The 22629-nt window shown below is 37.7% G+C and overlaps 2 protein-coding genes and 2 long non-coding RNA genes across 6 annotated transcripts in view; 2 read left to right on the top strand and 2 right to left on the bottom strand.

Annotated features, from left to right (window-relative positions):
* The window catches only part of LOC140946184 (uncharacterized), a 9310-nt gene extending 1104 nt beyond the window's left edge, over positions 1-8206 (top strand). Inside the window, exons 2-4 of one of the 3 annotated variants that reach the window (XM_073395268.1) lie at positions 5837-5878; positions 6529-6601; positions 6694-7206. In XM_073395268.1, coding sequence (XP_073251369.1) covers positions 5837-5878; positions 6529-6601; positions 6694-6849 — 271 coding nt within the window. In that variant the 3' untranslated portion in view covers positions 6850-7206. The other 2 variants (XR_012166815.1, XR_012166814.1) reach the window with 2 other exon arrangements.
* The window catches only part of LOC140946419 (uncharacterized), a 126474-nt gene that overhangs the window by 45781 nt on the left and 58064 nt on the right, over positions 1-22629 (bottom strand). The window lies entirely within an intron of this gene.
* LOC140946323 (uncharacterized) lies at positions 9702-12660 on the bottom strand. The gene is made up of 2 exons (XR_012166836.1): positions 12521-12660; positions 9702-9845 (listed from the first exon to the last, which is right to left on the bottom strand). It is a non-coding gene; the product is annotated as an uncharacterized lncRNA (long non-coding RNA).
* On the top strand, positions 14368-18329 carry LOC140946992 (uncharacterized). The gene is made up of 3 exons (XR_012166901.1): positions 14368-15063; positions 17518-17963; positions 18023-18329. It is a non-coding gene; the product is annotated as an uncharacterized lncRNA (long non-coding RNA).

Raw genomic sequence — 22629 nt, 5'->3', positions numbered from 1 at the left:
GACATGGTATGAATGGTATACCTTCCTGAATGGCCACCCAAAGACGATGGTTTCCTTCAGTGATATAGGCTTTTCCAATTGTAAGATCACATGATATAATTATTGGTTCTTGAAAACCATTTTTCAAAATGAAACGTCTTACTTGTTCAAGATGATCGTGATTATTGCTAGCTTTTGGCATGAGAGATCTGTCAAATTCCCTATATTCCCAAAGATCTTGTGTTTTGACCATTTGAAATTCATGCGAATAATCAAATGCATCAGAAATGTAAGATTTGGTCTGCATTGCATGTTTTTCACTTTCTGTGGGTTCATCAAGTGTCACAAAGGACATATCTGTATCAATTAATGGTTGAAATGCTTTTGCAAAATCATCGTCACTACTGTCACTGTCAATTTCTGTAGTCATGCTTTTAATCAACTCTTTAAATGATTTACACTTTGACTCTTTTTTGCCACCTTTAATGTCTGAAGTTGTTTCTATTCTTCCAACTTTTTGTTTTTTTGGTGGGTGCCTCTCAGGTGTGTAACCTTGCTTAGTAGGTGTTAAATCAATTCGTTTGAAGCTTTTTATTTCAAGGCATTCTTCATCTGTGTTGTCCTTTTGTTTTACTAAATTAATCATAGTATCATTTATAAAAGTTATGGGTACACATGTGTCTTGCTCATGTTTGACGGAGTGTTCACTCTCTTTAGCTTCAGCATAATTTTCAATGCTATAATCTGATACAAAAGTTATAGGCACTGACTCTGTATTGTTGCAGTGCTGTAGCAAGAGATCCTTTAGGTCTGCCAGTTTAATATTTGTTTGTGTAGAGATGTTATGATAATGGAGAATTGCTCTGATGTTGTCAAGTTTAACTTTGTTGTCAGGTAATGAGAGCAGAACTTTGTGTTTGTTTATTATGTCTTTCATGATTTCATTGTTGTTGGAATGAATTGGCCTATAAAATGTTGTTGAAACACCATCATTATTTGCATGATTGTTAGACTTGATCTTTTCAAACATCAGCAAGTATAGACTCTCCTTTTCTAGAAATAATGGCCTTGATCCAACAAAAGTTGCTTTTCCATTATTCCACAAACCATTATACATGTACCAGCCACTTTTACAATTTCTCTGAGTTGAATACACTTCACAAAAGTAGTGATGAGACTTCAGATAAACAATTCCTGAAATTCGGTACGTGCAGTGATTTACTTCCATGTTGCATTTACTGTCTACTGGTAAACTTGGAATATGCTTTTTACTAGGATTGTGTGTGTACCCCACAAAAAATATATCCGGTGAGTTTACAACAGTGGTTGATTGTTGTATGGGGGCATTACAAGTGTTAGGCTGAGGAATGATGGCACAATCAGAGTTTGCACTAACTGCCATCACTGAATCATTGTCCATCAGGACAGAGCATTTTGAAAGTCCTACAAAATTGTTTAAAGTTAATTTATGTTGTATAACTTGAATAATATCAAATTCTTGGGAGTTCAAGAGGAAGTGATTATCTAAAACATCATCAGTACTAATTGGAAAAACACTATGTGTGTAGTTGCGGCAAGAACTGTGACTTCCATTCACATTGGCACAAGCTTGAGCATATTTGGTTTTTAATGCAAATCTTTCTTTTAGATGATTTGGCATTGTTTCTGTAAGCCTGTATATAATGGAATCAAGAGCAGCTTCTTTCCCATAGGCATAATAGGTATGGCCATGAGTAGTATTGTCCCGTAGCCACCTCCACAAGTTCATTTTGCTGTCATGAAATTTTTTATTTTCCCTTAACACAAATGAACTGAGCAGTTATGTGAGGCCTTCCCCTAGATCACTGTTTGGAGGACAATGTAATTGACGCTTGAATGCATGATAGGCTACTTCAAGAAAAGTATCTTGATGGCAGCTGTTATGTATGCCATTAGAGCCGTACTTGTAAGACTGGTATGCAGCTAAGGCATTACACGTACTCGTCCTCTTTAACCGTACCTCACAGGGATTAAGTTTACACTTCCACTCATCTTCTTTACAGCCCTGGCATTTCCGAGGTATTTTTGTTTTTTGTTTTTGATTATTGTCATTAGGCACACCTGCAAATTTCTTCAGGTCGTCATGAGAAAGAGCATCTGGTGTTACTAGTGAGTTTGAAATGAATCGTATGCAAGGGCTTTTCAAAGCAATTTCCTTACTCTTTTGCTTCAACCCAAAGACATCTTCATGCCATGCTGGCTCAAGTTTTCTTGATGCAAGGTCCCAAAATTTATAGAGGTAGTTTAGAAGCAATTCTATGTATGCATCATCCCTTTCTATGAGAAAGACTTTAGTGCCAATTGGTGTCCAGACAACATAGTGACATTGTTTTGTTGATGTGCAAAACATTTCCAACATGATTTGGGGTATATGATTAATGCAAACATTTTTGTAAGGAATAGGTTTTCCTCCCATGAAAGGGCATTTTATTTCAATAACAGTTTTTAAAATTCCATTGTCTTCAATTATACCATCTGGAGAGGATCCTAACCATTCTTGGTTGTCTCCATCCTTTAAAAGCCAAATTCCAGTTTCTTTTATAACCACTCCATCTTTGTCCTCCAGAAAGAAGTTTTTAAGGTAAGTTACAAGAGCACTATCTTCATTAATAGATCCCCACAACATAGCAAGATTTGATTCACCTGATTTAGTAGGCAAGCCATGCAAATCACTTAAAATTTGATTCCAGTAGTCAAGCATTGCCTTTTTGCCATACCATCCAAGGGCAGTTGAAGCCTTGCTTCCATTAATTTTTCCTTTGCGAGAATTAAACCACTGACCACTCCTCTGTCTGTAGAACCGAGGGTCATCATCACGAGGGGGTGGTGTTGGAATGGGTTGATAACATTTAAAATCATTGACACTCTTAGATTTTAAAGTACCTAACAGCTTTGCCAGAGATGTACTAGCAGGGTACCATGTGTGCTTTATAGCTGGAGGTTTGTTTTGCTTGATTTTAGACAAATGCTGTGTTTTGTCACTTTTCTTGGGGCATGCTGATCGTATGTGGCCTTGCTGTCCACAATAAAAGCACTTCTGTTGTGCCAACCACTCTGGTTCATGTCCTTCAGGGCACTCTGCTGCCCAGTGACCTAGCTTGTGGCAACGAAAACAGGCGTCTGTTGGTTGTGCTGTGGATGATGTCTTTCCTGTGTCCAGTTTTGTTTGAAATTTTTTCAGCATTTGTCTAATTGCAGACTCATCCTCTTCATGTTTGGGTGCAAGCCCATCTTTTGCTAAATATGTAACACACCTTCTCTTTGTGAATTTACGAACAAATGTAGAAAGAACTTGACATGATGAAATGATTTGAGATGATGAAATGTTTAATTTTTGTAATAGCTCTTTCCAGTAGAAACAGAGGGCATTTTCCTCCTTCAATTTTTCTATTGCTTTCTGAAGTGAGGTAGGAGACCAGTTGCCGGTAAAGAAAGAAGATCTTATGAAGTAGTCAAGTTTTCTCGCAAATAACAAAACATGGGGATGATTCTCTCTGGCATGAAGGGCAGTCAGTGTGGGTTGTGAAGTTCTTAAAAGTGTGGTTGGGCAGAAGAGATCGATGTATTCTACTGTCTGTTTCACATGTCTAGACAGCTGTTGCTTGTCTGCAGCATTGTGAAAGGTTTCATCGAAGTCCCACCTGTCATTAATGACACTGTCGGAATCTAGCTTAGTAGCAAATGATTCCCAACCTTCTTTTTCACTGAATACTGTTGTGTTTTTGCCAGATGAGGGTTTTTGCTTTGATAGTGGAAGTGACACAAGGTTGGGAAGAGCTGTTAAGTCATAAGAGCCTAAATTTCCTTGCAAGTCTTTCATTTCTGAGGACAGAAGAAGTTCGGTTTGTAGGGAGGCAGATGACTCAAAAAATTGTAGTGTGGTTGGTTTCCCCCCTGATATCCTGGCTCGTTGTAATGAAAAGTAATTTTCCACATCATCCTGACACATTGTTTTAGGTATAATGTGTATTTCTGGATGGTGCATCTGCACATACTGGATAACGCCCAGAAAAGCCCGAATAGTTCTTTTGAGATCTTTATACGTTATTCTTGGTATAAATTGCTTCCAGTGCTCTTTTAAACTGATGGTTGATTGCAAACTATTTTGTTTCACCTCCTTGTACCAGGTGTCAAACCACATCATAATAGATATCAATTGTTTATAGCTTTCAGGATCAACTTCTGTATTGTTGTTAAAGATTTGAAACAATTTGTGGCATTGCTTGAGGTATGTCCGGGTTCCAACTGTATCATCCGGTGGTAATGGTCCCTTTAGGATGTCTAATGCCACATCAAGAGAACACACAGTAACAGCTCTCTTAACACTCATTTTTGTTCGGGGTGTTAATTTTATATGTTTCCAGTTCAACTTTGTCATACGCCGTTGAGCAACAGGTATCAAATGGTTAACTGTTACATTTTTTCCCTGTACTTGAAGATGACCATCAGGATTAACTAAAAAATTTCTTAGTTTTTTAATCATATGGGGGTAATCAGAAAGCCACCAAATTGGTTTGTTGTCATTGAATGGATTGTAAGTCACCCAATTCTGTGCCCCACTCCTACTAAAGAAAGCATGAGAGTATGTTGAGCCATCAGAAACACCATAGAGAACCTCTATTTTTTTTCCCACTGTCTAATTGAAGACCACCTATTGACTCACAGACTTGCCAAACTAGGGTAGAAAGAATTCTGTGATTGATTTTGTGTAAGGGAAAGGAAGCAACTGGCCAAGAAAAGTCCCCTTCTAATGATGAAAAAAAGAACTGACAAACAAGTTTGGCCTTTTTTGATGACTGAGATTCTTTAACATCAAGTAATGGAGCTTCAGAACTGGAATCATATTCCTGTTCAGATGCACTAGAAAACTGGGAATCTGATGACTCAGAGGAACTGTCACTGTCATCTTCTTCATCATCATTGAGATTTTCAGGTGCTGTGGTGAATTCAGGACTGATATTTAAGTCCTCAAATCCAACCAATTCTCCCGTCCGTTTACACAGTACAATCCCTTCCTTTATTACCATTTCATCCCAGTGAATACCTCCAATACCCTTACAACCTCTTCTGGTCATTTCTTGAACCATGAGTGTTAAATTATCCTGGGAGATTGGGCTTGTTGTACTTGTTGCCTGCCGATATTGTTTGATGGTTTCCCAGGACGGAATTGGAAGAATGCTTCGGACTACCTCATAACCTTTTTTGTGACATTTGCTTGCTATCATGCAGCTCCACTTTATCACAAGAGGGTTATATCTCATACCTTTAGGGTGGGGCTTTTGCTTATTTTTGGTAAGTTTTCCTTGCTTTGCAAATTCCTCCTCCTGTTTCTTCAGTGAGGTTAAAGTGTCAGTAAGTAGAGCATAGAGAACAGAATTTTCAACAAGCCAATGATTTTCAATGGCAATATCCATTAGTTTAGCAAGGTCAGATGATTTGGGTTGAAAATTTTTGGGTGCTTTCACATTTTTTTGTTTCTCTTTTAGGTACAAACTGTAATATCGTTTTGCTTTTTTTTGGCTTTGGGCAACCACTTTGTGTAGATTTTTTGCTCTGGCTATGAGTTCAGCACGTGAAAGAGTACTGAGTTTAGTGTGTGAGTCATAGGCTGTTTTAGACTCAAATGATTCAGATGAAGGTTTTGTTTTCCAACGAAAGCAAGATCGTAAAATATCTTGACATTTGTGGCATCTGGTTTTTGAATGGACAGGTAGTTTGTAGGTGCAATTTAAGCTCCTAATGCACTTGACAATCTCTCCATCTACATTTGCTCCTTTTCCATCCACAAAGTATAAATTTGTTTCCCTTTTTCTTTCAGCTATATCAACAAGGGCTGGATCATATATACCTGGACAAACCGGTAAGTTTTCAATAGTTTTAAGCATAACACCCAAAGCAGAGTTTAATATGTTTTCTTGAAAAATATTGTGTGGTAGTTCCCCATGGTCAATTTTGTTACCCAAGAATTCTACTGTAAATGGACTAAAATCCTTTGAAGGAAATGTTTTTATTTCGGAAGGAAAAAAAAGGGTTAACTCCTTCCACTTCGTTATTACACCACCTTTTCCACTATTTGGAAGAGAAAAAGTAACCTTCATGGTATTATCTGTAGTGTGCTGAGTAAATGACAGTGTCCATGGAAAAATACATGAAATAACTCCTTGAAAAACTGTATAAACTGGCAGAGGTGATGACTGTACTTCACTGTCATTTCCTGCATCTACTGGTTCTTTTGGAGCAGTTTGTGTCATTATTTCATTCAACACATCTGTAAAAATACCTGCTTTACAGTTTAAAGCATCAGACACAGCAAATTCTCTATCCAAGACCATTTTTTCTGATAGCACAGTGGCTTGTCCTTTAGTTGGATTAATAGTTGTTTCTTCAAAAAACTCATGCTTGTTGCTGTCATTATCGGTCGTTATTGTGGAAATTGAACAACCTTGTTTTTGGTGGAAGATGTTTTGAGCTTCTTTGTACTCATGCTCTATTTTAATGGATTTTAAATAGAAAGGCTGACATGACATGCATATGTAGTCTGGAAAAGTTCCATCACAAGGATCTACACTATACAAGTCATTATGTAAATCAGTCTTATTGCCAGTTCTTTCATCCAAAAAATTGCATCCCACTGAAAACGTATTTTTAAAAATATTTATGTGGTGTTTCTTGCAGGGAACATCACTACTCAGGCAAACCTTGTTGCCACATTGTGAACAAGTCACTATACATGGTGTAACTTTCAGGATGCCCAGCTGGGCATCGCTGCGTGATCTAGTGGAGCTTTTCCCCTTAGGAGGCTTATGCCCTCTTGCTGATAAACTGCTGTAATGTTTATCACATACCCTAAGATCTTTGAGATTTTCAGGTGTAACATCATCAGGGGCACATTTCAGTTCATACCGCCCAACCATACTATCAAATTTTCTTGATCCTGCCTCATTCTCACATCCCTTCAGATAGCATTGTACACCTCCCATCAATCGGCCATGCATAAAAACTGTTCCTCTTATTTCTTCCAAAAGTAAAAAATCAAATAAAGGCTTTCCACAGCATGACAACCAGTACAAATCACTTGTTATTCTGAATTTAGTATTTATTTGAGATCTTAGATCTTTTATTGTGGCATATGGTGCAAAAGTCAGGGTGTGTGGCTTGCCTGTTATATCTACAATTTGAATTGTTGTTATTAACCTTTTAGATCTTATCAACATGCTAAAAAGGAAACCAGGGTGGTGTAATTCAAGCAGTCTGGCACAGGGATAACTTAAAAGTACACCAAATGAGAGATATAAAATTGGAAAAAGGAGTGGCATTTCTGTACAGGATCTGCAACTGGCATCAAAGGTCTCCCCAAATATAATAATAGTAACAACATATAAACCCACAAAGAATGAAAATGGTAGTGCAGAAATTATCAGCAAAAAAGCAGCAGTTGCCAAGTAAACAGGATATTGAAGTTCACAGTTTAAAGAACAATTTTTTGTAATACTAAGGTTCAGTAAAAAGCCATGAGAAACAAAAAGGCACACGGTCATTAGACAGGAGAAAAAAAGCTGTGATTTTAATCTCCAGAAATATTGTACCAGTGAAAAGTTGAATTGGGGCTTTACATGTAACAAAATTTTGTAAACTGGATCAAGCAAAGATAGAAATAATTTCAAGGTAATAACAGCAGGGAATAGAAGTATTTCTAACAAACAATTTAAAGTTGATCTATACTTAATCATTTGCTTTAAAGACACCATGCACAATACTTTCCTGTAAAACAAAAACGTCAGTGTAAAAAGAATGGTGGTTAAGGCTAAAAGGGAAACAAGAAAGTTTGAGAGGTTGAAGTTTTGAATTACCTTCCCTTTGAAGTGGATAATAAAAAAGGACAAAACAGAGGAGACCAACATTTTTACTACATGCAAAGTTTTACTTTGTAACTCAAAGGAGTGAGGGATTTGTGTCTCCAAAAAAGATGGGGGCTTTGAAGGGATGTAGAGGGCACATGGAAGGTTTGAAAGGCCTGGGAAAGATATTGCAACCATTGCAAAAACAATATGGACACGCACAACAGCCATCACAAGATACACAATCTTATGATTGTGAGGACTAAAAAGCCAAGCAATGTCAAAATATAAATCATACAACAAGAAGCCCATTGTCAAATATATACACAATAAAATATTTTTATTCATCATGATGTTTTCTTCTTCTAAAGTAAATAATTATAGATATATATTATATAAATATGATCTTACTTTATTAATTTTCACACTAAGTAATTTTTCCTTTTTAAAATAATATAACTTCTTAAATTAAGCTATGTACTTTTTATTTAAAATATTTTTTTTCTGTCTCTTTTGTATGTCTTTAATATTATTATTATTGTTTTTTTCTCAAGTAATAGTCACACTAAATTAATTAAAAGAATAATCTTTTTAAAAGGCAAATACAGAAGCCAACAACACTGCTAACAAGCAACAACAACAATGACACAGGCAAGTAAAATACGGGGAAAAAGCCAACAAAAAACTGCAGACAAATGCAAATAGCAAATTTTACCAACAATAACAAAACAGAATAAAACAACCAACAGCAGTAAATTTTCAAAGCAGTAAAGGCCAGCAATTACTTTGATCAAAACAGAGGGGCACCAGATTAACCAGCAAACCTTAGGCACAAGCAGTAAACAAACAAGCAAACTTAACACACAATGACAGCGTTAAAGTCTGCAAAATTTACCCCAGACAGTCAAGAAGCCAAGAAACCACACGCGATTCAACACGGTATCTTCACATTCAAAAGGATTGATGAGCAAAATGGCTCGTTACATCAACACAAATCAACTATCGTATCAAACTTCTGTTATTAATGAATTAAACCTCCTCTTCTGAGGAGATTCGGTTGGCAATTTAAAGAGAAAACGGCTGACGTTTAGGGTGGATTTATCTAGTTCCGACTTCAAAATGGCGCCCACGCCACTGACCCGAAGTGGATTGGAGTAGAATTTAACACAAACGTGCGGACAAAACAAACACAGCTTTTACACACAAACAATATAAGCAACAAAGCTTGCACACTTACGACAAATTGTTTTACCAACGCTGAACAAAAGCCTGTATTAGCCCTTTCTTTGTTTAACTTCGATGGCTTCTCCACGCTAAACTGATCAAGCGACGCGAAGCTCTGACTCGTTGCTATGTGACGTCACACTGTCATGATGACTCGGTCACAGACAAATACCCGAAAACAATAGAGACGCCTCCTCCCTCCTGGGTTTTTACTCTGCTACTAAGCCGGTTTCCGGACTGCGTTGCGTGATGGCACTAATTTGCCAAACCGCATTATCGAATCAGGCAAATGCCATAATTCTTTGAATTTTTGTACACGTTTGCAGCTATTTGGCAGCGCTGACAGCGTTTTTGTGTGTCCTTTCCACCGCTGCTTATCGCTTTCAAACGGCTTCATAGCGCTGCCCCGACCAGCCAAAATTTGCGACTGCTGCAGCCAGCCTCTTTGCAGCTATTCTGCAGCGCTTCTTGAAGCCATTCTGCAGCGCTGGAACAGCGCTGCGCGTTTCGTACGGGGATTATCAAAAATTAACATAGCGAGATGAGCTTATTTACAACTCCATCTTTCAGACCTGCAATTTATTTAAGGCTGTCTTATAAAGGAACAACAAGAACAGCATGTGCTTTTTGTCAGCTTTAATGAATTCCAGACTATTTAAATGATCTGTTTAGAAAATCCTCTTAACAGATGGAATAGTAAAATGTGAATTAATAAATCATTTCATCAAACTGTCTTCTGCTTTCCTCTTGCCAAACCATCTTTCCCTACAGAGGAGCAAAGGTTGTAGCAAATATCAGAAAAATAAGAAAAGACAAGAGGCTACACCTGAAACCCCTCTTTACTGTTACTTTAACCCTTTCAGCCCTAAGAGTGATCAGCATCAAATTTCTCCTTGTAATATCGACGCTTTACAAAACAGAGTGGTGATGAGAATTATGGACGTGATCACACAAGATGAATTTGCTTGATATTTTATCAACTTCTCCCTACTACTTCTGTAGGAAATGAATAGGAGCAACAAATAAGAATTCAAATTTTGATCTTTGGGTTTAAAGGGTTAACACCAAGGGAGAAGGTTGTAGTACTTCTATACAGGTATGTGCCATGGAATAGGAGGTAGGTTTTGAGATGATCAGTCTTTATGGTACACTACTTGGCTTGGCTTTCTGATCCTTTGGTAGGGTTCCTTTGTAAAATTATACTAGCTCATCGTCAGTACATAAACTTCAGGGATTTCAAAATGTTTTAAAGTATCTGGAGGCTGGGGGTGGGGGGGGGGGGGGGGGCGGACAACAGAATTGCTGGCAACATACAATCAAGTAGCTGATGGAACTCCAGTGGTCACCAGCTTGTTTTGAAACCACTGAAACCTCTGTTTAAAACTGAAGATACATTGATGGGATCAAGATATGAACTTGAGCCTAGAGCTACTGAACAATAAAAAATACCCTTTTTATGCAAATCAAGCTGTTTGAAGATTGAAATAGGAGTGTAAACACTTTTTGACACAAAAACGATGTTTATAATTATCTACATTTACCCAATATTTCCTAGACCTTCACTTGTTGGGGGATTGTGTGTTAAAACAACTCGGAACATTGCATTGAAAGCCTGTTGTCAAGGATACAACTAAGAAGAGATGGTATTTACAACATACCTAGACTGTATTTTTCAGTAGATACTGGAAAAGAATCAAGAATGCATTGTGAATCTAAGCATTAAGAATTTGAGCCAAATACAGGGTCAAAAGACATTAGTCAATAAAAAGGAATGTGGATATTTTTTGGGAAAAAGGAAATCAATACAGCTTGAATGTCTCAGGGCTGGTTTGCATGTTTCTAAAATCCATACATGTAATTTATTGATAATATTTTGATGTTTCTTTTTTTAGAACAATAATAATATCATTGATCAATCAAATAAAGTAGGTGAATAAAAGTTCAGTATTTCCTTTAACACTAGAAGAAAAACTGTTGTATACATACTAATAATTTATACACAGCTGTATATTGTTATTATTGTGGTTCAATTTTATCCCTGGATAATTTTACTTTCCTTTGTGTCATACTCATTATCATACATTTTCATACCCCCCAAAACAGGAAAAATTTAAATTGAAGTATAAAGAAAAAAATAAATATACCGTCCATGTATGGCCAAAAGAAAAAAAAAAAGATCACTGGTTCACTCAAAGCTGCACTGGGTGACTGTTTGTCCTAAAAAGGTTTGAACTCTCTGTTGGATACTCCCTTTTGCCCCACCAGCTACAGGTACATACCCCTCCCCTCTCCCCCCTCAGGCATGCCATTCAACATAGATACTGTACTAAAAGAAGACCACTGTCAACCTTATTAAAAAGTTACCGAGTAAAAACATTGTTACTAGGAAACAGAAAAACCATTCTACTGAAGTGAATTATTGCAGTATCCTTCAAATTTTGGTTCCATTGCTTACATGTATTGTTTCTAGTAACAAAAAGTGCAAGTCTTAAGATGAAAGTTTCAGGTTACAGAACAAAAACTATACTTTCTTTTTCCAGGGAGGCCGTTTTCTCCCAACAACTCCCTACCAGGTAGAAATTTCATTCAAGTTTCATATTACATACTTTTTGTTTGTTTTGGCCATGAAGACCCTCTCTCCTTACAACTTTTAAGGATCCTAGAATCAAACAATGCAAATATCCCTTATGCACAACTGTCTTACAATATAGATTTTTATGCTCAGCAAGGGAAAATTGGCAAAAAAATATACTTCCAGTCTATCCCCTACTACACAGAGAGAAATAACTGGCAATGTAATTTTGCTTATCTGTGCAAATTAAGTTTGCTGTCATTAAGTTTCACAATCCCCCATAAGCAACCATGCAGTCTGTCTGGAGGTGTGCTGTTACCACCCCTGAAATCCCCTTAGCAAAAACCTTGCATGCCTCCCTCTAAAACAATAAATTATGATCACAGCAGTTGCAGGCATGTGGTATCTTTCTGGTATACTATCGTACTCAAAAGAAGACTACTAGTAATAATAATTGATCAGCAAGATTATTGTTTTGGTTATGATATTGTCCTTCTTGGCTGTAGCCCCTCTTAATATCTCCACCTCTCTTGGGGTACCACCTCCCAAAGCAAACGGCCTATTCTCTGTCACATTTTTTCTATTTTATGTGTTTCTTACCCAATAAAATACAGTTTTAGAGATCCAGTAGAAACTGCTGTGAGAAAAAGGGTAGTTCTTTAGGATGTTTTACTGCCCTTTCCTAATAGTACCACCTGTTCTTTGAGAATTCCTCTTTCATCAACCATTTAAAAAATTTGATATCTAATTCTCTTAACAAAAGCTCACGCTCTAACATTGAATAACTCTAATATTTCTTTACTCTACGTTCCTTGTAATTCTCTCACGTGCACTAAAAGAAAAATCCTGGATCAGCAAACCTACTAACCTTAACTATGCGACACCATGCCAGAGGGTATTCGAACAGTAGAAGACCGAGCCCATGCAAAAACTTTACGTCGAGTGGCAAAGCCTTCCAGCTGTTAACACTTTAAACTGTGACCACAAGCTTTTTCCCCACGGTATTTAGCTCAGGATAGGCAATTTTGATTGACGACTTCGATGAATCGGAAGCCGCAAAAGCCAAACTCTTGAGTGACGCACGATTACAAACAGCAAAAGACTCGTCATGACATTCCTCAAAACCGTGCAGTTGAGTAGAAGTTTCTGCAACTTTACGGGGCGTGATAACAACCTTCCAGCGGTGAACACTTTAAACTGTGGCCATCGGCGTTTTTTCCATTCTATTCCGCTCAGGAAATTATATTTTGATTGATGAATTCTCTAAATCAGAGGCCGCAAAACGTTAACGACACTCGTTTTGAAACATCGCAAGACTCGCCATGACATTCCTCGCAGCTGCATGATATTTATCGTTAAAATAATACTAAAACTTCTTTGTTTGGTCATGACATTTGCTTGAAAGGCCGGCTAGATACCTTTTCAACATTCTCGGTATTCAAGATACATAATTCCGTTAGCCTTTGGGTTAAAATAACGAAGAAACCAAATAGCACTGGGCGTCCATCTTTGTGCCTCGCGCGAAAACAGAGCAGCAACTCTGAAACCGGATGTGATGTCATAAATCGGTGGATCATAGGTACACGAAATTTCGCGAAGTCGTGGGCCCCCCCCTGGTAAGAACCTATTTAGGCTAACTTGGGAAACTGCGGTTCATAATCGCGGGTTTTTACTGTATGCGTCAAGAATGGAGTTGAAGATACCACGACGGTAAGAGCGGGAAAAACTTGAATTCGTGAATTCGCCTTTTTTTTCTGAGTCTTTATCGCGATTTTTCCAACTCATTTACTTTTCAAATGTAGGCGAACTCTCCTGAAGTTGACGTCAAAAAAAAGTGTGATGCGAATCAGATTGTGCAAAGTTTTAAAGTTTTCCTTTTATTTTTCTTTATAGCGGAGCTCTGGCGCGCGAAGCGCCCCTGCGGAGCACCATGGGTAAGTAAATCTACCCATCCGAGAAAATTTGGTAATCACGTGACCGTACACCGCCCGCAGCCCGCCCGCCCGTCCGTCCGCACCACAGGAAAACCAATGTTCAATCTCACACTTTCTAGCTAGTTTGGTAGCACAGGAAGACTGATATTACATTGTACATCAATGTTGTGATCAATTGACAGCTGTCAAAACAGGGTATCCACTGACCAGTATCACCTGACCGTATCGCGGGCTCAGGTGTCGACCCATCGAGGTCGAGTATCTTTTTAAAGTTATCCGCTGACAAGTTACTAGTTTTCAAATGATCGCAGGCTCAAGTTTATTATTTTTTTTTAATTCATATGAAATATGTTGTGTTTTATATGTGTCGCACAATTAAAATTTTGATTTCAAACTGACCTCGGAAGCTAAAATTTAGCCAGTTTTTACAGGCAGGGAAGATATGCCAGTTGCTTTTGACTTTTCTCAACAAGGTCACGCGTTGGTCACGCTCTACGTCCAATTTTTACGCTCTGATTGGTCAAAATTTGACAGGTGAGTTCATGCGGAAAATATATGCAGCATCTTGAAACTTGTTTAGGGACCGGTCATTATTTATGTGGGGGGGGGGGTGGGGGGGATTTTTTTTTGCTTTAGCATGAAAGAAAAAACGTGACCCACCCCTTTAAGCCCATTAGTTAATTCTTGACCCACCCCCATATAACTTTATATAAGAGGTGACCAGGGGGGGGCCCACGACTTAGCGAAATTTCGTGTACCTATGATCCACCGATTTATGACATCACATCCGGTTGCAGAGTTGCTGCTCTATTTTCGCGCGAAGTACAAAGATGGACGCCCGATGCTATTTGGTTTCCTCGTTATTTTTACCCACAGGCTAACGGAATTATGTATCTTGAATGCCGAGAATATTAAGAAGGTATATAGCCGGCCTTTCAAGCAAATGTCATGACCAAACAAAGAAGTTTTAGTATTATTTTAACGATAAATATCATGCAGCTGCGAGGAATGTCATGGCGAGTCTTGCGATGTTTCAAAACGAGTGTCGTTAACGTTTTGCGGCTTTTGCGGCCTCTGATTTAGAGAAGTCATCAATCAAAATATAATTTCCTAAGCGGAATAGAATGGGGAAAACGCCGATGGCCACAGTTTAAAGTGTTCACCGCTGAAAGGCTGGATCACGCCCCGGAAAGTTGCAGAAACTTCCACTCAACTGCATGGTTTTGAGGAATGTCATGGTGAGTCCTTCGCTGTTTGTAATCGAGCGTCACTCAAGAGTTTGGCTTTCGCGGCTTCTGATTCATCAAAGTCATCAATCAAAATTGCCTATCCTGAGCGAAATTCCGTGGAGAAAAAGCTTATAGTCACAGTTTAAAGTGTTAACAGCTGGAAGGCTTTATAACTCGACGTAAAGTTTCTGCAAGGGCTCAGTCTTCTGCTGTTCGAAGACCCTCTTGCATGATGTCGCATAGATAAGGTTAGTAGGTTTGCTGATTTTTCTTTTAGTGCACGTGAGAGAATTACAAGGAGCGCAGAGTAGCGAAATATTAGAGTTATTCAATGTTAGAGCGTGAGCTTTTAATAGTTAAGAGAATTAGATAATTTTTTAAATGATTGATGAAAGGGGAATTCTTAAAGAACAGGTGGTTACTATTAGAAAAGGGCAGTAAAACATCCGAAAGAACTACCCTTTTCCTCACAGCACTTTCTACTGGATCTCTAAAACTGTATGTTATTGTGTAAGAAACACATAAAATAGGAAAAATGTGACAGAGAATAGACCGTTTGCTTTGGGAGGTGGTGCCCCAGGAGAGGTGGAAATATTAAGAGGGCCTACACCAAGAAGAACAACATTATAACAGAAACAATAATCTTGTTGATCAATTATTATTACTAGTAGCCTTTTTTTAGTACGGTAGTATACCAGAAAGATACCACATGCCTGCAATTGCTGTGATCATAATTTATTGTTTTAGAGGGAGGCATGCAAGGTTTTTGCTTAGGGGGATTTCAGGGGTGGTAACAGCACACCTACACTGTATGACAGAGTGCATTGTTGCTTATGGGGGATTGTGAAACTTAATGACAGCAAACTTAATTTGCACAGATAGACAAAATTGCATTGCCAGTTATTTTCTCTCTGTGTGGTAGGGGATAGACAGTTCAATTACATGTGAAGGACTGGAAGTATATTTTTTGCCAATTTTCCCTTGCCAAGCCTTAAAATCCATATTGTAAGACAGTTGTGCATAAGGGATATTTGTATTATTTGATTCTAGGATCCTTAAAAGTTGTAAGGAGAGGGGGTCTTCATGGCCAAAACAAACAAAAAGTATTTTATATGAAACTTGAATGAAATATTTACTGGTAGGGAGTTGTTGGGAGAAAATGGCGTCCCTGGAAAAAGGAAGGATATTTTTTGTTCTGCAATATGAAAATTTCATCTTAAGACTTGCACTTTTTGTTACTAGAAACAATACATGTAAGCAATGCAACCAAAATTTGAAGGTTACTGCAATAATTCACTTCAGTAGAATGGTTTTTCTGTTTCCTAATAAAAATGTTTTTACTCTGTAACTTTTTAATAAGGTTGACAGTGGTCTTCTTTTATTACAATGTTGAATGGCATGCCTGAGGGGAAGGGGTATGTACCTGTAGCTGGTGGGGCAAAAGGGAGTATCCAACAGAGAGTTCAAACCTTTTTAGGACAAACAGTCACCCAGTGCAGTTTTGAGTGAGCCAGTGATCATTTTTTTTCTTTTGGCCACACATGGACAGTATTTTTATTTTTTGCTTTATACTTCAATTTAAATTTTTTCCTGTGTTTTTGGGTATGAAAATGTATGATAATGAGTATGACACAAAGGAAACTAAAATTATCCAGGGATAAAATTGAACCATAATAATAATGATATACAGCTGTGTATAATTAGTATGTATACAACAGTTTTTCTTCTAGTGTTAAAGGAAATACTGATATTTTATTCACCTACTTTATTTGATTGATCAAAGATATTGTTATTGTTCTAAAAAAAAGAAACATCAAAATATTTTCAATAAATTACATGTATGAATTTTAGAAACATGCAAACCAGCCTTGAGAAATTCAAGCTGTATTTATTTCCTTTTTCCACAAAAATATCCACATTCCTTGTTATTGACTAACGTCCTTTGATCCTGTGTTTGGCTCAAAATCTTAGTGCTTAGATTCACAATGCATTTTTGATTCTTTTCCAGTATCTACTGAAAAATACAGTCAAATATATACCATCTCTTCTTAGTTGTATCCTTGACAACAGGCTTTCAATGCAATGTTCAAGTTGTTTTAACACACAATCCCCCAACAAGTGAAGGTCTAGGAAATATTGGGTAAATGTAGATAATTATAAATGTCTTTTTTGTGTCAAAAAGAGTTTACACTCCTATTTCAATCTTCGAACGGCTTGATTTGCATAAAAAGAGTGTTTTTTTTATTGTTCAGTAGCTCTCGGCTCAAGTTCATATCTTGATCCCATCAATGTATCTTCAGTTTTTACCAGAGGTTTCAGTGGTTTCAAAACAAGCCAGTGACCACCGGAGTTCCATCGGCTACTTGATTGTATGTTGCCAGCAATTCCAGTGCCCCCAGCCTCCAGATTCGGCTGCCTACTTTAAAACATTTTAAAACCCCTGATGGTTATCTATTGATGGTGAGCTAGTATGATTTTACAAACGAACCCTACCAAAGGATCAGAAAGCCAAGCCAAGTAGTGTAGGATAAAGACTGATCATCTCAAAACCCACTCCCTATTCCATGGTTCATACCTGTATAGAAGTACCATAACCTTCTCCCTGGGTGTTAAAGTAACAGTACAGTAAAGAGGGGTTTCAGGTGTAGCCTCTTGTCTTTGTTTTATTTTTCTGATTTGCTACAACCCTTGCTCCTGTGTAGGGAAAGATGGTTTGACAAGAGAAAAGCAGAAGACAGTTTGACCAAAGGATTTATTAATTCACATTTTGCTATTCCATCTGTTAAGAGGATTTTCTAACCAGGCCCGGGTTGCTCGAAACATGGTTAGTGCTAACCAGCGTTAAATACCATGGAAACCTATACATTTTGATACCTCTTAACCAACGGTTAGCGCTAACCAGGCTTCGAGCAACCGGCCCCAGATCATTAAAATAGTCTGGAATTTATTACAGCTGAAAATAAAAATACATGCTGTTCTTGTGGTTCCTTAAAGCCTTAAATAAATTGCAGGTCTGAAAAATGGAGTTGTAAATAAGCTCATCCGGCTATGTTAATTTTTGACAATCTTTTTTTCCATCAAATTTAATTACTAGTAAAAACCTGCAACCAAGAACCTGTATTTTCCCAAGTTAGCCTAAACAAGTCAGGTTCTTAAAAACCTGCAACCAAGAACCTGTATTTTCGCAAGTTAACCTAAACAAGTCAGGTTCTTAAAGAAAAACTAATTAGCACAGATTTAGGCTATTTAGGTTCAGTCTCAAATAGGTCCTTATTTTCTGAAAAAAAAAATACTTTGTAGCTTTGAGCTAAAAGTATTTAGTGGCATTCGGCTCTTTCCTTAGTATATGTAAAACCTGTACGCCATCACATTGCAGTCAGAGTAATAATAAATATTATTAGACACCTATGTCTCAAAAGAGGACCCTGAATGTTGACTTATCTTACTTTCCCAAGTGTACACTGTGCAGAAGCTTTTTCTAAGAGATTTTATAAATAATGGTAATAGGACTGAGGGGAGTCCAATTCAGTCTGTAATCATACGAGTGTTACAAACTTGGACAACCGCGAAGCAGGAGTCAGATTTGTTTAATCGTGAGTATGATTTCAGATTGAATTGGACGACACAGAGTCCTGTTACCAATTAATAATTATAACCGTTACAATTTCCAAGAAAATAGATGCATTCCTTTTTGGTGAAAGAGTGTTTGTTCATACCAAATGTCCAAAATAAGGGAAAATATCACTGGTGGAGACCCTGCCTAAATGTTGCATATTCATCCATTTTGGATTAATCCCCAGTTTGTTTGGGTAAGTGATTGTTGCTATGGTTATCATGATAACTTCTGTGATTGGTGGATTTAGCTGAGTGCATTTAATATGATTGGCTAACATAACTGTCCGATTACAGGCAACTATACACAATGATTAAAGAAAAATAAAGCAATTAATGCACCAATCAAATTTGAGGAAATTGTAATGGTTATGATTAATAACCTGTTTCAAATTTGAGTGCTCTTTTATAAAGACAGCCTAACTGGAAAATTTTAGCCTGACAGGTTCTTAAAAACCAGTTTCTCAGTTGTGGATTTTTCCTGTATCCTTGTTGAGCTTAATACTGCACATCACTATGCTGGGTGTCAGCCAATCCCTTTTTTGTTTCTCCATGTCAATGAGGTCAGATAGGGATTTACATTTGGTCTTCTAGACCATGGTACCTTTAATAGAAAGCTTTCTTCTCCTAATCAGGATTATATTAACCATCCTTTACTCTGACTGATTAATTGAGGGATGAAGAACACTAAGGGATGAAGTTGTCATAACACAACCACCAACTCCTTTCCACAGGAGGAACAGAATGCTTAGGGATGGAAAATAAACATGAGAAACTGACTGAAGTATAGAGAGTATTCACATGACGTCACGGTGGCCATATTGGTGTCCCAAAACAATGAAACAGAGACCATGTTGGTGTCCCAAACTAATAAGCCAAGTGAGTGAATACTCTCTATTAAATTCAAGGTTAGTTTGGTTTTCTATAGTTGCATCTAGTGTGTTTGCCTTCTTATCTCTAAGGGAAATATGTGCAGCACAGCCTCCCCCCCCCCCCCCCTCCCAGAAACCTTGATTTCTTCAAAGCTGCTTAGTGCAAGATCATTAGTTTCAGTCTTTCCTGTGAAGTTTTTTAAGTCTTACAAAAAAAAACTACAGTTAACACAGTCGTCTAGTTAAAATTTGCTGATCCCTGACGAGAAAAAAGTGAATGTCAGGGAAACAGACACTTGGCCTTGAGGTCCTTGAAAGAGAGTTGGCATGTAAAGTCAAGAAATGTCTTACCAAGGACCAGCTTCGAAGCACACTACTGTACACTGGCCTAGACACTGTCAGAGGATTCCATCTAAACAGAATTGACATCCTGAACCAGCTCAACATGATTTCAGTGTCTTCTGTTGCTGCAGATTTTCCATAAACCAGAAAAGTGTATTCCTCGAAATGTCAGCATTCTTCCTTCCTTTTAACTTATTTGACAGTGAGTTGTACTCAACATTAATGTTTTATGGCTCTGTAACAACATTTCTGTCCTCATGGACTTTCACCTCTCTTTACGAGTTGTGTGGTAGATATACTTTTTAATACTTCTTGATATTCTCTTGTTTGTGCTCTTCTGTCATCTATTTTTGTCTTCCCAGCTAAGCAACATAAAATACATAATTTAAACATTAATGCCCAGAGGACTAGCCTGTGCCACAGACAGAACTAAACTTCTGGTTAAGTCCCCCTGTGAGACAGCACTGAAATCCTGCTTCTGGGCACCCCGTGGCCCACCTGTGAACTAGCACTTGCATATGTGCTATGATTGGCCTCTTAAAAATACCATTATCAGTGTGCCAATCAGGTTGAAGGGAATATCGAAACACATTGTGATTGGCAGCCCAGAATATTGGCACGGCTTTGCAGATGTTACTAACCGGCAATAGATTATGTCTGTGACACAGGCTACACTGACAACCAGACTTACAGTGTAGGATTTAAATATATATTGTTTATAAATTCAAAAGTAAGCATATATTGAAGTCTTTAAAAATACACAAAATTCATTTTTTATACCTTAGATAATCGTCAGATAAAATAAGGTGCAGCACAGCATTATGAATGACCCTAACTGACACTTAATTCATAGCATGCAATTTACATCAAGAAATACAAGTAATTACCAAGCCAAAATATGTGTTTTGCTGCAGGAAACTTCTAACGTGTTCTTAAGTAACTAGACCTCTTATTGAGTCTCATATTACAGCTCTAGTGATCCCTTCAGACCTTCAAACCTCTAAAACATTTAAAACAGCTGTTTTGTTTTTTCACTTTGATTTCATTCTTTTTTGATTTACTAATTAATTACATAACTATAATCACTGTAAATCGTAGTATGTTTTTTTTCAACTGTAAAGGTCAAGAACCAATCAACACATGTTTGGGAGCGATACATTTTTAAATAAGTGTTGTAGTTATCAGTTAAGATAAGGAGTAATTTCGAACTAGTCATTTTGACAATATGACTTGTAGTGCATAAGGGTTTCTTTTCAGGTGCGTTACACTTGCAAGCTTAGAAAAAAAGGAAGGGCACAAACTTTCTTGATTTCTCTCCGATAATGACAAATTGGACTACTTTTGGGCTTAAGGCTTGTTCTAAACATAAATCTTCAAAGGCAAATTAAATGCTAAAAATCCAACACTAACCTTCCAGAAGCACGCAACATGTGACTATTTCGAAATTAGTTGAGTAGAGCTTTCAGCAACTTTACGTCGAGTGGCAAAGCCTTCCAGCTGTTAACACCTTAAACTGTGACCATAGGCTTTTTCTCCACGTTATTTCGCTCAGGATAGGGTATTTTGATTAATGACTTCGGTGAATCAGAAGATGTAAAAGCCAAAGTCTTGAGTGACGGTCGATTAGACAGAGAAAGACTCACCATTACATTGCTCAAACCGTACAGTCGAGAAGAGCTTTCAGCAACTTTACGTCAAGTGCCAAGCCTTCCAGCTGTTAACACTTTAAACTGTGACCATAAGCTTTTTCTCCACGGTATTTCGCTCAGGATAGGCAATTTTGATTGGTGACTTCGATGAATCAGAAGCCGCGAAAGCCAAACTCTTGAGTGACGCTCGATTACAAACAGCGAAAGACTCGCCATGACATGCCTCAAAACCATGCAGTTGAGTGCAAGTTTCTGCAACTTTACGGGGCGTGATCCAGCCTTTCAGCGGTGAACACTTTAAACTGTGGCCATCGGCGTTTTCCCCATTCTATTCCGCTCAGGAAATTATATTTTGATTGATGACTTCTCTAAATCATAGGCCGCAACAGCCGAAAAACGTTAACGACACTCGTTTTGAAACATCTCAAGACTCGCCATGACATTCCACGCAGCTGCATGATATTTATCGTTAAAATAATACTAAATCTTCTTTGTTTGGTCATGACATTTGCTTGAAAGGCCGGCTAGATACCTTCTCAACATTCTCGACATTCAAGATACATAATTCCGTAAGCCTGTTGGTTAAAATAACGAAGAAACCAAATAGCATCGGGCGTCCATCTTGGTGCTTCGCGCCAAAACAGAGCAGCAACTTTGCAACCGGATGTGATGTCATAAATCGGTGGATCATAGGTACACGAAACAAGTACTAGGCGCTATTGGAGTCGTGGTCCCCCCCCTGGAGGTGACCCACCCTCAATCCCCTTCAATCTATACCTCTATAAGGAGTTCCTGTTCACTGAACGAAATCAGCATATCTTGTGGACCAGTGTCCTACTCTGTGGCCACTTCTTGTTGATGTGCCTTCTTGTATTGTTACAGTATAACTGTCATCATCAGATTCACTTTTGCTTTCACTTTCATCACACAAAACAAGGTCATTGTCACTGTCACTCTCATCACTATCCTCACCAACACTGACGCTTGAAGGAAATGTAGATTCCTTTGAAGTTTCATAATAGTGTACTGTGATTCGCTTGATTTTGTCGATTTTCTTTCCGTTCTTGCTAAGTTTATTATGCTCAATGTATTTGTCCAACTCGGGGACATGTTGTTATTGAACAGTTGAAAATCCTTGCTTTTTAGATGGTCACAAATAGGAGTTCAATAGCTCCATATTACAGTCAAACTACCTGAAGCGTGAACACCTAGACATCATTATTGATTTCATTAATCGATTATTGAAAAAATAAGTTTTGCAATATTCAAATCAAAACCAGTTTAAAAAAATTCGCTTTTTTATTGAAGTCATTAACCAAAAAATAGTAATTCAATTAAA

This window comes from Porites lutea, chromosome 8, assembly GCF_958299795.1.
Source record: "Porites lutea chromosome 8, jaPorLute2.1, whole genome shotgun sequence".
In the NCBI taxonomy this organism is placed as follows: Eukaryota; Metazoa; Cnidaria; class Anthozoa; order Scleractinia; family Poritidae; genus Porites; species Porites lutea.
Note: the sequence above shows the minus strand (reverse complement) of the source record. Positions and strands in the feature narration are given on the sequence as shown.